Source organism: Oncorhynchus kisutch, linkage group LG24 (genome assembly GCF_002021735.2).
Source record: "Oncorhynchus kisutch isolate 150728-3 linkage group LG24, Okis_V2, whole genome shotgun sequence".
NCBI lineage: Eukaryota > Metazoa > Chordata > Actinopteri > Salmoniformes > Salmonidae > Oncorhynchus > Oncorhynchus kisutch.
Window position 1 is genome coordinate 26,471,036 of NC_034197.2, and position 17,367 is coordinate 26,488,402.

The following is a 17,367-nucleotide window of genomic DNA, read 5'->3' on the forward strand; positions in this document are numbered from 1 at the left end:
GAGAGGTTTACCATCACAATATTCAGTCTGACAACATTACCATCACAACATTCATTCAGTCAGACAATATTACCATCACAATATTCAGTCAGACAACTTTACCATCACAACATTCATTAAGTCAGACAACTTTACAATCACAACATTCATTCAGTCAGACAACATTACCATCACAATATTCAGTCAGACAACTTTACCATCACAACATTCAGTCAGACGACATTACCATCACAATATTCAGTCAGACAACTTTACCATCACAACATTCAGTTAGACAACATTACCATCGCAACATTCAGGTAGACAACTTTACCATCACAACATTCAGTCAGACAACATTACCATCGCAATATTCAGTCAGACAAGTTTACCATCACAATATTCAATCAGACAATTTTAGCATTACCATTACAACATTCAGTCAGACAAGCTCTGTGAGGTAGGATGAGACAAGTAGAGCAGGGGAAACAAATTACACACACACACACACACACACAAATGCCCATGCCCTCTGAGTGATTGTTTAATTATGAGGCAATATGAGCGCCAGACAAAGAGCAGGCCAGGGTTGGAGGGGACGGGGTGCAGATGTTTGGTAGCTGCTTCACCCCTTCCATATGCCACCCTGGCTCCAGCATCTCTTAAACACCACATATTAATTGAACATCCTTGACTCTCTTGTGTGCTCCGTTCTGGCCTTGGCAGGGATAGGGGCTTTCAGATGGCCCCTTCCACCGTTAATGACCACTTCATTTTCAACGGGCTCCTCCTCGGAGTGTAACGGTAAACTTTTAGCTTCACAGAGAGACTCGTTTTAGTGGCTCTGTAAGGTTGAGATGTTTTCGAGTCACAGCTTGCCAGGTAATTTTTTGACAGTCAAATTAGACTTCAATGGCACAGTGAGGTAGAACAGGACATACAGTCTCTGATTCTGAGCTTTAATTGACAGTAAGAAGGAGAAGGACAGGAGAGTGAGAGCATGGCTAGAGGTAGTTACAGGCTGAGCCCACCTCCCTGCCCACTTAATATGCTTTGTCTCCATTTCATTACAGCCCCACTCCGATGACAATGCAGTGCGGTTTGTCTGAGAGCTTGCCCTGTGCTCTGTGCCTGCCACCATTCACTCTATATGTGTATCCACAAGTCAATCTCTTGCGATTTAAATGGTCTTTCAACAGTAGTTTGTACCATATAAACACTGTCCCTCAGATTCAGCTTATGGCCGCAGGTGTTTACAGTACGGCGGTTTCAGACAGAGGACATGAAAGGGACTTGGTTTCATTTAGAACCATGCTCTCTGGCTTTATACTGCAAGCTGGGGCCCCCTTGGCCCCCAGGTCCCCAGCCCTCCAGCCCCCCTTGCTCCGCAGCCGCTCTCGCTCCCCAGACCTCCAGCTCCCTAGCCTTCCAGCCCCTCCTCCTCCTAGCCCTCCAGCTCCCCCTCAGTTTTCTAGCCTCCCAGCCCTGGCCTCAGTCATTGCCCAGAGAGGCGCTGCCACTCTGGGGCAGGACAATCGGAACAGACCCCCCTTTGTTTGGGCCTCTATGGCCCTGGTGACGGTCACAGTAAACAGTGGTCTCTGGCTGAGCCCAGGCTGTGTGAGCTGCACTGAGGGCTAAAAAATACAAAGAGGGTTTGAGCTTTCTGCCTCTTCACTGTCACACACACACACATTATGTAATATACACACTAAACAATTATCACACACAATCAAACACTGCGTTATCAGACAAGGCCCACAACCATGTACACAGACGCCACACACACACACACACACACACACACACACGGACATTTCAGGCAACACCTGAAATCTTACACAATGCTCTAGTCAATATGACAAGAGGACAGCCTCTTAGTTGTCCTCCTCCCTCTATCCTACCATACAGTCAGTGTGTAGCTGTGTGAAAGCCACTACTGGGAGCAGATACACACACACACACACACACACACACACACACACACACACATACACACACACTGGGGGCCCTGGTGTAGTAGACCAATCAGTGGCGGAAATGGAGGACGATGTGCCAACCTACTATCATTAGCACTCTGAACAACTGAGCTGTACTTGAGAAAGAGAAAAAAACTATGTTCTTATTGCATAGCCATTAAAACCAGTAGATAGTGCTGACGTCATCCACCTATTCCTATGGAAAACGCATGAGGCCGGAAATATTTTAATTTGAAGCGTGCCATATTCCTGAATGGGGCTGTTGACTCCATGCTCTCATCTGGGTTATGTATGATGTTTTAAATATATGTATTTCAGTCCTTGACTAATAATGTTCTGTATTATGTCATGTTTCATGTGCACCCCAGGAAGAGTAGCTGACGCTTTTGCTGGGTCTACTGGGGATCCTAATAAATACCAAATAGCACACCACACCCCCTTTAGGTGCATGTGCAAAGAGGGAGCCTCCTCGTAGCCTGCCGGTCTGTGATTGGTCTATGTCAGCACGTGGTCCTGTGTGACGACAAAAATTTGTCAGAATGGATCAAATAAATATCTCAATTTGTATCGAACATTAAAATAATTTACTGTGGGGATCGAAGTTAATCATAATAAACACATTTTAAAGCCCAAAACAGTCATCTAAATGTTTGTGTTGATCGGAATTTACTTAGGCTTTCTAGGACAGGCCATGGCTTTTGGCACCGCTAGGTTGCTACGCACTAGCCGACTTCACGCTCCAGACCGGACACTGGGGGCCTTTTTTAATGTACCATACCTACAAGCCCTTTATATGTTCTGATGCAATTACAGTGAGGAAGTCTGACTTTCAATTTGATTTTGTTTGTCCCACTGTCCCCCACTATATGTTTGTAAACTATATTTCAAACCAGGCTTTTTCTCTCACTCAAAACCTTGCCCTCAAGCACAGATAATTTACCAAACAACACAAACACGCACAGCCTCACACAAACATCCAGACATTGAAAAAAAACATCTCCCATTCTGATCTATGCCTGCCTGCACAAACACACAACTCCTGTCTCATGCAGGTTGAAGCCCGACAGCAGCCTCTGAGAGACACTCACACACACACTCGTGTTCCTCAAACACACACACACTCTCTCGCACACACACACAGAGATGTTTTCTCTCACATACAAACAAACACACTATGTCTCTCACAAACACACACTCACACACTCACACCCTCACCCTCACAGCCTCACCCCTCATCTGATCACTCTTCTTTTTTTCGGTGCTGAGAGTCGGTGCTCTCTCCACCCCCCCACCCCTCTCTCTTTAACAGCGCAGAGGAGAGGTCAAAGGTCAGATTAATATTTATTTTGCGTGTTGCCTCGGAGAGCGCCAGGCGGCACACCTTTGAAGGGGTGGGGTCCAGCCAAGTGGCCCTGTAGCGGGTACAGTAAAACCTGCTTTTGGGGTAAACTGAAATTTTTCTCTTCCGTCTTGGTCGGTCTACATTCTCGGCACAGTCCCACTCTGTGCGCTGCACGGTGCACCAGTCTGTCAAAACACAGCGACCAGGTGGGGCTGTGGGAATTCAATTTGTGTTTTCCATTCCCTTTGTGGTTTCGCTCAGCGTTAACATAACAAAAGAGAGTCGACACAAACATCTCTCCAAATGGCACATGCTCATTTCCTGGTGATGATGATCAGCTCATTTGAAATCCTGCACCTGTAGTTCTCTTTCCTGTCATTCAGTACCTGCTTTCCCTTGTATCCTGTGTCTCTTCTCACCCCGTCTGTGTTTCAGTCTGCAGACAGAGACGCAGGAACACCACAGTAGTCTGGCTCTGATTCATAGCACTCAGCAGCTCTGCATAATCAGTTATGTTTGCTGCTGTTGACAGGCACAGATAGCATTTACTTAAGCTGTGCCCCTAATGCACCCACCACACAGAGTTAAGGCTTATTCACCACAGGATACTATCACCCACCTACTCTGTCACTCTGTTGTCATCAGCGCATAGAATAGGCCTCCCGATACGCTGTTCTCTCCCCTCTTTACCCCACACTCATCAGTGTTTCCATATCAGGGTGCAAGGGGTTAATAATGGCCCGTCCGGCTCTATGGTGAGTGGGTCCTTGTTATCGTCACTCTGTAAGCCTGTGCTGGGCTGTCAATCAAAGCCCTGGGTGATCAGCGATAAGTCACCTCCTGTTAAGAGGTGCTGGTCTGAGGCCCCATTAGTGGAGCAGCAACTCAGCCAGACTGGTCTCACCGGCCCGGGCCAAAAGCTGATGAGAAACAGGGTTAGAGGAGCAGAGGAGGAGAGGTTAGAGAGAGAGGTGGACGGGGGGATTGAATGGGGGTGTTGGCTGGTTGTTGGGTCCGTTGAGGCAGCTCTGTTTTCTATTTGTGAGGATTAGGCTGACAGATCTGTATTTGGTTTCTTTGGACTAACTTCAGCTAATCCCCCTCACCTGCACTGAGTGCAGCCCCCTCCCTCCCTTGTCTCCCTTTCCTCTAACCTTACAACCCCCCCACATGCTTCCCCCTTCGCCCAATACAAACACTCCTCCTGTGACGAGCACATGACTCACTGCACTCACTGTCTCCTCAGGTTAAGGCCTCACACTCAACACAAATTTCTCGCCAAAGGAACCAGTGGGGGTCCCTGCTTCTCTGGACTAGGGGGAAGAAAGAGGACCCCCACATCTTGTAGGCTTTCACAGATTTCGTTTTTTTAGGGCGGGCGGGTGAGGGGTGGTTGCTTGTCACCTAGAGATAGCAATTACTTTGTGATTAAGAGCCAATATTGCGGAAGCAGGTTGTCACAGGCCCTCAGGAGTGAAAGGTAGACCTCTGCTAAAGCAGCACGTTGAGAGACATTCAGGGTCAGAGACCTCTTCCCTTCCTGGCTCCCACATCTAGAACAGATTACCTGCGGTAACAATACAGTGACATGGATTTCATGCCTCTAATTGGTTGCCAGATGAAGGGATTGGCCCTAGGCAAATATTAGCACATTTTAGCTGCAGACAGACAGAGACAGACAGAGACCAACAGACAGACAGACAGACAGACAGACAGAGAGAGAGAGAGAGAGAGAGAGAGAGAGAGAGAGAGAGAGAGAGAGAGAGAGAGAGAGAGAGAGAGAGAGAGAGAGAGAGAGAGAGAGAGAGAGAGAGAGAGAGTGTGTTATGGGTGTGAGGCTCTCTGTTTAGTGAGAGATTAAAGCTTCCCCCACTCAGCCCTATGGTGTTGTGAGGAAGGAAGGAAGGAATTTGAGGCTCAGGGGGGATTCGCTGTTGGGGTCACAGAGGTACCAAAAAATGTTTGGAGGGTCTTGGTGTGGAGTGCATGCAGTCTGCTGCTGGTGAAGCGATGGCACAGTATAGAGCGACACACACACACACACACACACATCCCTTCTAACACACTCCCAATGGAAAGCAGTCACAGAAAATTACAGCCATTTCCTGATCTGTCAGGCACTGCTGTCGCTTTGTGTTTCACAGAAAACACACATGTTCACTTACTCCAAGACAGCTGTTTAGAGTGTATGTGCTTCTGCTGCACAGCCTTAACACACACAAAGGCAAGCATAAATAAATTATGGATAACACATTCACAATTTAGCACAAGCATATGCCAAAATCAAAGTCCTCAATTTCTCAATTTCAGTCAGACTAGATTAGCCTATGATTTGCATCTGCCCACACACTGTAATAACACACACACACACACACAGAAAGGAAGGATTATTGGTCAATTTGCAGCAGGCCTCATGTCAGGCCCCCATTAAACTCCCAGTTATCAGCTAAATGCAACTGGAGGTGCTAATGAGGTCTAGTGGGGCGCAATGAAGTGCTAACTGGCGCACACACTCACTGGGAAAATTACAAATGAAAATATCATCAATCAACGTACACCTAGGCTACTACAGCAGCTTATTATCGGGGGTTGTTCAACATAATATATAATATCAACACCTTCCTAAAATTGAGCCTCAATTCTTCGGGGCATGTACTCTACAAGGTGTCAAAAGTGTTCCACAGGGATGCTGGCCCATGTTGACTCCAATGCTTCCCACAGTTGGCTGGATGTCCTTCGAGTGCTGGACCATTCCTGATACACATGGGAAACTGTTGAGCGTGAAAAACCCAGCAGCGTTGCAGTTCTTGACACACTCAAACCGGTGCGCCTGGCACCTACTACCATAACCTGTTCAAAGGCACTAAAATATTTTGTCTTGCCCATTCACCCTGTGAATGGCACACATAAACAATTCATATCTCAATTTTCTCAAGGCCTAAAAATCATTCTCTAACTTGTCTTGTCCCCTTCATCTAAACTGATTGAAGTGGATTTAACAGGTGACATCAATAAAGGATCATAGCTTTCACCTGGATTGAAAACAAGGTATACTCAGTGTACAGTGTATACAGAATCATTGTACGATCTAAACAGCTGTGACGAAAAAAATGTAACTTAAGAATAGGAAGCATAGAAATAGCGGACATAGAACATATGTAACGCTTCTTAGACTTGCTTCAATGATAATGACAGATCTATAACTCACATTTCTATGTGAATTTGGTGGGGTCGCCCAAAATGTTACATATTGCAGCTTTAATTAACAAAGAAAGTGTCAACTGTAGCCACTTATTTCCCTTCATAGTTCGTTTCCCTAAGCATGACCATCATCCACATAGGCTACCATTTTTATTTACCAAACATAGCTGTTTTGTGTCAGCAATTGGACATTGTTCTGGACATTGTTCCACTTTACCCTACCATAAGAACAAAAGGGTGCATTTAGGTTACTCACTCCATGGAAGGGAAGACTGCTGCTACCTCGTTCGCTCTCTTTGGTCTCCAACCAAGTTGCATGAATAAATTGATGAGCAAAAAGAAGTGTATAGGACATTCATCTCTTGGAGGACAGTGGAAGTTGATGATCATATAAGTGATTCTTTATTTTGAAAAGTAAAACCAACGCATTTTGGCCCTAGCTTTAGGGTTATACAGAGTAAAAAATGAATAGGAGACTGGTTTAAAAAAATGATCACTTGACTGGGGGCCATAGCCCGGTGCACCAGCTCCTGGTTCAGTATAATCTTACTCTTAACTGTTGAACATTGTGGGCATACTGAGTACTGACACATTTTACCACACATGCTACGAAAGGGAGTCTTTGAGCAGCTCACAGACCCCGCCAATCTTGGGTGCGTTCGTAAATTCGCTCTGGCGAGTGAGGTGTTCTCTCGTTCGTGAACTGGAAGTAGCTAGCAAGCTAGCCAACATTAGCTAGTTAGCTTGAGTGCATGACTCTCGTTGTGGTTCAGAACGCTCGGATCAACCCTACTCACTGGCCAGACCGTCCAGTGTGCGCTCGGAACGCCCCGAGAGCGAAACGCTCTGAATTTATGAATGGACAATCTGACAATGCTCTGAATTTACGAACGCCCAGAGCGCACTCCGATCTCACTCTGGCACTCTAGATTGAATTTACGAACACACCCCTTGTGTGTGGATTTGATTTCGCGCCAAACAACATTATTCCACGCGCGAGTTTGCTCTCGGTAAACATATACTTGTACGGACGTCCTATTCATATTAATTAAATTCCGTTGTAAGTCCCTCCACAAGAATGGAATCAAACATGTCTGAACAGTTCGTTGAAATTGACAATTTCGGCCTTGAGTTGTTGGAAAATGTTGATATGATGATGGAACCTCAACACAGCCATGAGGAAGTCAACAGGTAGGCCTATTTTTCTTTCTACACCGTGTGATTCATAGACAGCCCTTGCGGATGTGTTATCCTTGCCTAGGCTAGGTCTATCTACAGCACAGTTTGATAAGGCTGGTGTGGGCCAGAGCCCATAGCCTAGGCTATTAGGTTACATATAAATATCTTATTATAATCTAGACAATATCAAGCCTAGTGGTTAGAGCGTTGAGCCAGTAATCAAAAGGTTGCTGGATCGAATCCCCGAGTTGACAAGGTAAAAATCTGTCCTTCTGAACAAGGCAATTAACCCACTGGGGCATGTTTGTAAATAACAATTTGTTCCTAACTGACTTGCCTAACGTTAGTGCTTGTAGTTTTTACTATGCCGTAGTCTTTATTTTCATAATTGAGTTGAAACTTTAAAGGATACATTTTATGCTTATGAAAAAATGATAGGATTGTTTGAATTTGTGGTCAACCGATTTTCCCATTAGTTACTGGCTACTACTAATTAGACCTATCACCAAGGTTTATTTCGTCATTTCTTATGTTCAGCCAGGAAGTTTTAATCCTCATTGAAAAGGTGATTCTAGAGATAGTCACCAGTCTGTCCAAAGATGAAGCTCCAGTTTTGGTCCTACCCAACCGATCCAGCTGGGCCAATGTAAGGTAAGCCACTCACTTTGTTACTATAATGTCTAGCTTTTGGGCCATACTCACTCTGTTTGACCTTTAGCAAGATAAACATGTAAATCTGTACAACAGATGTCTTATTTATGTTATGTAAATACAGTATAACCCAGTAACGTTACATTTGAAATAAGTGGTCATGTTGTGTAAACTGAACTTTGCACTCAATTTGATAAGTCAGTTCCTGCAACTGGTCTAAATTGCTGTTAAATGCATTTGGAGAAAATCCTTTAGTTCTTTGATCTCTCATTCTATCTGAATGTGTAAGAGAGCTAAGAAGTCCAAAGGGATTTGTGGGGTAGAAATTGTGTCAATAGAATCACCTAAAGTTTTGAACCGTAATCCTTGAAGCTGAAATAACTTCCTGACTGAATAGGTGTCAGTTTGATTAAATATTTAAAAAGCACCAGCTACACACACAAACACACACACAAATCTGGCAGTTTGTGGAGGTCTTTAATGTGCACAGGCTGTGGAGATTTCATGCTTAGAACAAAGTGAACTGTCTGGTTGAGTCTACATCAAACCTCCTGACAGCTTAAAGCACATTCTGGCTCGGCCCTTTCAAATGTGAGAATCCCACAGATAGGGAGGCAAAGGTTTCACAGAGGAAATGCAGTCGAGGTATGGGGGAGGCCTATCACAGGTAGCCCCAGGGTTTGGGATTCTTCTAGGAAGGATCATAAAGGTAGCGGGCTCCTTTACAAAGCTGATCAAAGATAGGAGACCAAATGTTCAGATTTTGTAAATAATGAATCATTTGTTTGTCTTCATTCCCAACTTTGAGTTTTGACAACGCCGTTGGCCTTCAAATGACTTCAGGAAGTTCTGTCACCACAGTTCGGAGCAACTGTTCCTCGTCTGTCACTAAATTTGGTGAGAAGAAAGACACACCACTGCCCCCCCTCTCTCTCTCACTTCCCCCTTCCCTCAGCTGTGCACAGAACAAGTTACATTATTTAAATTCACAAACTTTAAACTACTCTAAGGAATTTAATCAGCCCTACTTCATGTGGCTTTCATTCTTATCCTATCTGGGCTTACATGAACTAATTGCAAAAACTGCAACGACATGGTATGTCTTATGCCGCTAACAGAGAGAAATATTATGGTCAGAGAAGCTTTCCTGGATCAGTGTTATTCACTATGGATTTCATTATCCATCCTAAAGAAAATCCTGAATTGACTACTTTGATGATGAAATTACCTATCATCAGATATCATAGGGGATTGATTGAAAGGTTTCCTAGACTGTACTGGTATATTACAATATACTGGTAGCCTATAATACAGATGTTTAAGTGGGTTTTCTATGCAGGGCACATTCTCAAGGTTCTATCCACCATCTACAAACTTGTGCAGAGCAACGTATATGCCACAAAAAGGTAATGTCTTGTCAGATAGCCAATGCATAAAAAAATACTTTCTTGCCTTAACACCAGTACTTTGAGAAGTAGTTCTCTTGTTTCCACAGGGACATCTATTACAACGACACACAGCTTTTTGGTTCACAGAGGACTGTCGATTCCATTGTGGATGACATCTCCTGCATGCTCAAGGTTCCACGCAGAAGACTACATGTGGTGTGTATATAGTATGTGAGTGTGTGTGTGCGTTTGTGAGAGTACAATTTCAGTTCAAGAGGAGGCAACAATGGCCTGATATTGAATAGAATCATACTAAAACATTTGGAAATACCTTTTGATACGACATGTTATGATTAGTTCAGGGCTAACACATGAAAGCACTCAGTTATTTTCATATTTTTTGCCTATTTTCTGCCTTGTACAGGAAGCAACTGTGTATAAATTTTCCATGATTTCCATGATCAAAGAGCAATGAAATTCAACTTGACTCAAAAGCATTGTCGTTTGTGTGTGCACGTGTGTGTGAGTTTATTAACGGTCTCCAGCTAGCTACGTCCAAGGGCTTCATCTCAGGTGATCTGTGTTACCTGGAGGAGGACAGCACCAAGGTGGACTGCCACTCCAACTCCACTGTAAATCCCACTAACACTAAATATATTCCCCCAACATCTCAGCATCGTCACAGTAACAGGTCATATGCCTGTTGAATATGCATGTCAGGGAAAGGGAAAGGGGGTTACCTAGTCAGTTGTACAACTGAAATGTGTCTTCCGCATTTAACCCAAACCTTCTGAATCAGAGAGGTGTGGGGGGCTATTTTAATCGACATCCACGCCTTCGGCACCCGGGGAACAGTGGGTTAACTGCCTTGTTCAGGGGTTAGATACCTATAATGTTACAATATACAGTATCATCATTCGCCATGAATGTTTAACAGTGCTAAACCTCTCCCATTTCAATTACATAACAGAGGTCTCTAGTCTCAGCCAAACGTAATAAATCCTGTGTTCACCTCTTTCTGCCCACAATTTCCAGGTTCAACCAATGAACTAATCACTCTGTTTATAGAATAATTGTTCAGAAAACCCAAAAAACTCACTGTTTACTTGTATTCTATGTACTGTTTGTGGGTTGCATAAATCAACTGACACCCAAACAGCTAGATTCATTTCTCATTATATTTTTTGTTGTTGTTTGAAAGCTAACAGTAATTTGCTATGTTGATAATTGTGTCTCTTAATTGTGTTCTCAGGCTACTCCAGTCTCTTCTAATGTTGGCGGAATCAGGAGTATCCTTTATAATCATGCCAGAACTCATATTTCAGCAATATTGTAAAGAGTTTGTAAGACTTCCTTCCTCTTTTAACTAACTCCTCCCACTCTCATCTATTGGTGAGGAAGAGTCCATCAGTCATGTTCATGTTCACCTTGACCTGTTCTCCAGACATTGTGTCATCTGCTAAGTTTGTTTTGATAGTGGAGAAGGACGCTACCTTCCAGAAACTGCTCGATTATGACTTTTGCACCAAGTTATGTCCTTGCATCATGATCACAGTATGTCCTACTTAGGGTTTTCTTTTGAGCTTTTGCTTTAAATGTAATGTGTTAATCATGTGACTTATTGTAAATCTGTTATGTGTTTGTGTCAGGGTAAAGGTGTCCCAGATGTGAACAGCAGGCTGATGGTGAGAAAGCTTTGGGATACTCTGCACATCCCTATATTTGCTCTGGTGGATGCTGACCCTTACGGTAATACTCTCCACTCTTTTATCCTATCAAAGACACACACACACACACACACACACACACACACACACACACACACACACACACACACACACACACACAGGGGTTGCGTGTCCTGCTTAGCCAACAGGCCTCTCTGATGTGTCAGGGTGGTTAGAATGGGGATTGTGTTGGCATGCTCTAGCCCAGTGGAATCATCACACTGGGGCCCCTGGACTCACTGACACTGACTGTCCCTCTCCACACAGCACCTCTCTGCTCCCCTCCGCTCTCCTCACATCACATTGCGAGTCACATGTGTAACACTTTACTTTGTTCTCTGTCCCCTTAGCTACATATCTCAGGGGATAATTGCTCTGGTATGGTGGTGATTGTATCGTGTCTCTTTCTCTCATTTTCCCAGGCATTGAGATCATGTGCATCTACAAGTACGGATCAGTGGTGAGTCCTGCCATGCCTGTGTATTTCTGTACATTATCCAACGTGGCTTGTGCAGTGTCTCGGTGCAAGAAATATGTAATTATTCTGGTCTTTAAGTTGAAAAGGGGGAGCAGTCAACCATATCTGAGCATTTGAAGTGGCATGAAGGGTAAAAGTAAAGTTATTGCGTGGGATCTCATTTGTGTGAGGTTTTTGTGTGTGAGTGCATTTATGATCATGTGTGTTTCTGGTTTATATGATTATACCCCAGGTGGACTTGTGTGTCTGAATGTGTGTGTGATTTTAGGTACGATATGCTTGTCAGTGGCTTTCAAAAGTATTCACACCCCTTGGCCCTTGGATGTTTTGGGGGTTGTATCATTTGATTTACATAACATGCCTACCACTTTGAAGATGCAAAATATATTTTTTGGTGAAACAAACAAGAAATAAGACAAAAAAACTGAAAACTTGAGCATGCATAACTATTCACCCCCCCCCCCCCCACTTGCAGCTGTAAGTCAATTACAGCTGCAAGTCTCTTGGCGTATGTCTCTATAAGCTTGGCACATCTAGCCACTGGGATTTTTGCCCATTCTTCAAGGCAAAACTGCTCCAGCTCCTTCAAGTTGGATTGGTTCCGCTGGTGTACAGCAATCTTTAAGTCATACCACAGACTCTCAATTGGATAAAGGCCTGGTCTTTGACTAGGCCATTCCAAGACATTTAAATGTTTCCCGTTAAACCACTTGAGTGTTGCTTTAGCAGTGTGCTTAGCGTCATTGTCCTGCTGGAAGGTGAACCTCCGTCCCAGTCTCAAATCTCTGGAAGACTGAAACAGGTTTCCCTCAAGAATTTCCCTGTATTTAGCGTCATCCATCATTCCTTCAATTCTGACCAGTTTCCCAGTCCCTGCTGATAAAAAACATCCCCACAGCATGATTCTGCCACTGTCACGTTCTGACCTTAGTTCCTTTGTTATGTCTTTGTTTTAGGTTGGTCAGGGCGTGAGTTGGGGTGGGTAGTCTATGTTGTATTTCTGTGTTTGGCCTGGAATGGTTCTCAATCAGAGGCAGCTGTCGACCGTTGTCTCTGATTGAGAATCATACTTAGGTAGCCTGTTTTCCCCATTTTGGTAGTGGGTGATTGTTTTCTGTTTAGGTTGTTTTCTGTTTAGGTTGTTTTCCCAGACAGGACTGTTTCGTTGTCGTTTCATTCTTTCACTTTGTTGTTTTGTTATTCAGTGTTCAGTTGATTTATTAAATATTAACATGGACACATACCACGCTGCACATTGGTCTGATCTAGACTACTCCTCGTCAGAGGAGGCTGAATTACGTTACAGCCACCACCATGCTTCACTGTGGTGTTCTCAGGTGATCAGAGGTTTTGGGTTTGCGCCAGACATAGTGTTTTCCTTGCCAAAAAGCTCAATTTTAGTCTCATCTGACCAGAGTACCTTCTTCTATATGTTTGGGGAGTCTCCCACATGCCATTTGGCAAACACCAAACGTGTTTGCAAATTTTTTTCTTTAATCAATGTTTTTTTCTGTCCACTCTTCTGTAAAGCCCAGCTCTGTGGATTGTAAGGCTTAAAGTGGTCCTGTGGACAGATACTCCAATCTCCGCTGTGGAGCTTTGCATCTCCTTCAGGATTATCTTTGGTGTCTTTGTTGCCTCTCTGATTAATGCCCCCTTTGCCTGGTCCGTGAGTTTTGGTGGGCGGCCCGCTCTCGGCAGGTTTGTTGTGGTGCCATATTCTTTCGTTTAAAAAAAATAATGGATTTAATGGTGCTCCGTGGGATGTTCAAAGTTTCGGATATTTTTTTATAACCCAACCCTGATCTGTACTTCTCCACAACTTTGTTCCTGACCTGTTTGGAGAGCCCCTTGGTCTTCATGGTGCCGCTTGCTTGGTGGTGCCCCTTGCTTAGTGGTGTTGCAGACTCTGGGGCCTTTCAGAACAGGTGTATATAAAGAGAGATCATGTGATACTTAGATTGCACACAGGTTGACTTTATTTAACTAATTATGTGACTTCTGAAGGTAATTGTTTGCACCAGATCTTATTTAGGGGCTTCATAGCAAAGGGGGTGAATACATATGCACGCACCACTTTCCATTTTAGTTTAAAATTGAAACAAGTTATTTTTTTCATTTCACTTCCAGTTTGAATTATTTTGTGTATGTCCATTACATGAAATCCAAATAAAAATCAATTTAAATTACAGGTTGTAATGCAACAAAATAGGAAGAACTACCAAGGGGCATGAATACTTTTGCAAGGCACTGTATATTGTTGTATGTATTCACATAAGTGTGTTTTATGCACAGTTTGTCAACCTGTCAATCTGTCTGGTTGTATATTGACATGTTTCTGTGTGTGTATCTTTCCCCTCAGGCCATGTCATTTGAGGCCCACAGTCTGACCGTCCCCAGCGTTATGTGGCTAGGCCTCCTCCCCTCTGACCTCCATAGGTTTGGAGACAACCACTCGCTACTTCCTCCTTCCTCCTCCCTACCTCTAATTGGGATTATATTCTGGGGATTTGGAGATTGTTTGTTTTGATTTCTGTTGCTGTTGCCTTTGCTTGTTTCTTTCTCCCTGAGGAGCTGTTTTAGAGTGTATATTGAGTTTTAAGTATATGCCAGCTAGAGCAGTCTTCGCCTGAAAAGGGTTTTTTGACATAAATCAAGTTTAATTGTAGTCTGCAAGCCTGCTCCTCCTAAGACTCTAACTGTACAGTACATAATCAAAAGCATCCACATTTTATACAGTTTGGACAGAAATGGAGAGAGCTGTAACTTTGTGTCAGGATATTTCCTTTGCTTCAGTTGTAGCAACATAATTATTATTTCTATCTTAATATGGTCATTCAGAAGACCATCATCCAAAGCTATTTACAGTTAAGATATTTTTATATATGTCTAATAATATGACTGTTCATCTCTTGAACTAACTGAATTGAAAACTTACTGATCATAACCCTTCTGTATTTTAGATTGAGAGTACCTGAGGATGCTCTGATCCCCCTCACACAGAGAGACCAGAATAAACTGACCAGCCTGCTGAAGAGACCCTACCTGGCCTGCCAACCTGCCTGGCAGAGAGAGGTCAGAAGGGGAGGGCTTCCTTTTATGAGTGGTTTACATACAATACAAATATGGAAAGGGAGAATGTGTGCAGTCAGTCTGTTATTAGAGATAAGGGGGAAGAAAGTTAAAGAAAATAATGTGTGCAGTCAATAAAATGTATTTATAAAGCCCTTCTTACATCAGCTGATGTCACAAAGTGCTGTACCTAAACCCAGCCTAAAACCCCAAACAGCAAGCAATGCAGGTGTAGAAGCACGATGGCTAGGCAAAACTCCCTAGAAAGGCTTGAACCTAGGAAGAAACCTAGAGAGGAACCAGGCTATGAGGGGTGGAGATTATAACAGAACATGGCCAAAATGTTCAAATATTCATAGATGACCAGCAGGGTCAAATAATAATAATCACAGTGGTTGTAGAGGGTGCAACAAGTCAGCACCTCGGGAGTAAATTTCAGTTGGCTTTTCATAGCCGCTCATTCAGAGTATCTCTACCGCTCCTGCAGTCTCTAGAGAGTTGAAAACAGCAGGTCTGGGACAAGGTAGCATGTCCGGTGAACAGGTCAGGGTTCCATAGCCGCAGACAGAACAGTTGAAACTGGAGCAGCAGCACGACTAGGTGGACTGGGGACAGCAAGGCCAGGTTTATTTAGTGCTTTGTCCTTGTACCCGGAAAGTAGAGCATTGCAGTAGCCTAACCTCGAAGTGACAAAAGCATGGATAAATGTTTCTGTATCATTTTTGGACAAAGTTTCAGATTTTTGCAATGTTTCGTAGATGGAAAAAAGCAGTCCTTGAAACAGTCTTGATATGTTCGTCAAAAGAGATCAGGGTCAGTAACGCCGAGGTCCTTCAGTTTTTTTTTAGACTGTACAACCAACCATCAAGCTTAATTGTCAGATTCAACAGAAGATCTCTTTGTTTCTTGGGACCTAGAACTATCTCTGTTTTTTCTGAGTTTAAAAGTAGAAAATTTGCCTCCATCCACTTCCTCATGTCTGAAACACAGGCTTCCAGGGAGGGCAATTATGGGGCTTCACCATGTTTCATCGGAATGTACAGCTGTGTGTCATCCGCATAGCAGTGAAAGTTAACATTATGTTTCCGATTGACATCACCAAGAGGTCAAATATATAGTCAAAACAATAGTGGTCTTAAAACGGAGCCTTGAGGAACACCAGAATTTACAGTTGATTTGTCAGAGGACAATCCATCTACAGAGACAAACTGATATCTTTCCAACAGATAAGATCTAAACCAGGCCAGAACTTGTCTGTGTAGACCAATTTGGGTTTCCAATCTCTCCAAAAGAATGTGGTGATCGATTGTGTCAAAATCAGTACTGAGGTCTAGGAGCACGAGGACAGATGCAGAGACTGCAGTCAGTCTGTTATTAGAGATAAGGGAGAAGAAAGTTTTAGAAGATATTTCAGCTTATGAAACATGGGACCAACACTTTACATGTTGTATTTATATTTTTGTTCTGTGGTAGATAAGATCACACCTGGTGGTCCAGGATGAACTCTGTTTGCTCATCTTACTCTTGCACATCTCTTAAGACATGTTTTGTTCTTGTTGCAGATGGAAATGATGCAACGGAGCAAGGTGAAAGCTGAGATCCAGTCCCTGGCCTCCATAGCCCCTGATTTCCTCAGCCGCGTCTACCTGCCAAACAAGCTGCGTTACGGGGGCTGGATATGATCACACACTGCCCCTCTGTGGATGGTGGGATGTGGGATTTGATATGCCTGGATTCAAGCATGTATGGATGTGGTACAGTTGCAGTGTGTCTGTCTGTGCATATGTCAGTTACTCAAGTCTGTCACATAGTGACCTGATACAACATTGTACATCACATGTTTATATTATTGACTATTTTAGGTCATTATATTATATGACCTAAAAATTGTACTAAATTATTCCAGATTAGAGTATCAGTCCACCTTAAGTGGCCGATTGACTGTCCTTGATGGTAATGTATCTGTGGATACAAAAAATGTACATTTTCTGCCACTTGTTGTTAATCAAGTAAAATAAAATGTTATTTGTCACATGGTTCATAAATAACAGGTGTAGCAGTGAAATGGTTACTTGCATCAACAGTGAAGAGATGACTCGGGGATGCTGGCCATCTAGGCAGAGTTCCTCTGTCCAGTCTCATTGTTCTTCTTCCCATCTTAATCTTTTCTTTTTATTGGCCAGTCTGAGATATAGATTTTTCTTTGCAACTCTGCCTAGAAGGCCAGCATCCCGGAGTCACCTTTCATTGTTCACATTGAGACTGGTGTTTTGCGGGTACTATTTAATGAAGCTGCCAGTTGAGGACTTGTGAGGCATCTGTTTCTCAAATTAGACCCTCTAATGTAGTCTTGCTCAGTTGTGCACCGAGG

At 43.5% G+C, this 17,367-nt stretch overlaps 1 protein-coding gene across 1 annotated transcript; it reads left to right on the plus strand.

Moving 5' to 3' along the window:
• Positions 1-7,478: 7,478 nt before the first annotated feature.
• spo11 (SPO11 initiator of meiotic double stranded breaks) lies at positions 7,479-17,028 on the plus strand. Its single transcript, XM_020459839.2, has 13 exons — positions 7,479-7,692; positions 8,218-8,331; positions 9,140-9,228; positions 9,671-9,737; positions 9,827-9,935; positions 10,265-10,351; positions 10,972-11,008; positions 11,164-11,273; positions 11,369-11,468; positions 11,869-11,906; positions 14,287-14,363; positions 14,888-14,999; positions 16,559-17,028. Exons 1-13 carry the CDS (start codon positions 7,580-7,582, stop codon positions 16,676-16,678), a joined length of 1,173 nt encoding a protein of 390 aa, XP_020315428.1. The 5' UTR covers positions 7,479-7,579; the 3' UTR covers positions 16,679-17,028.
• Positions 17,029-17,367: the final 339 nt, after the last annotated feature.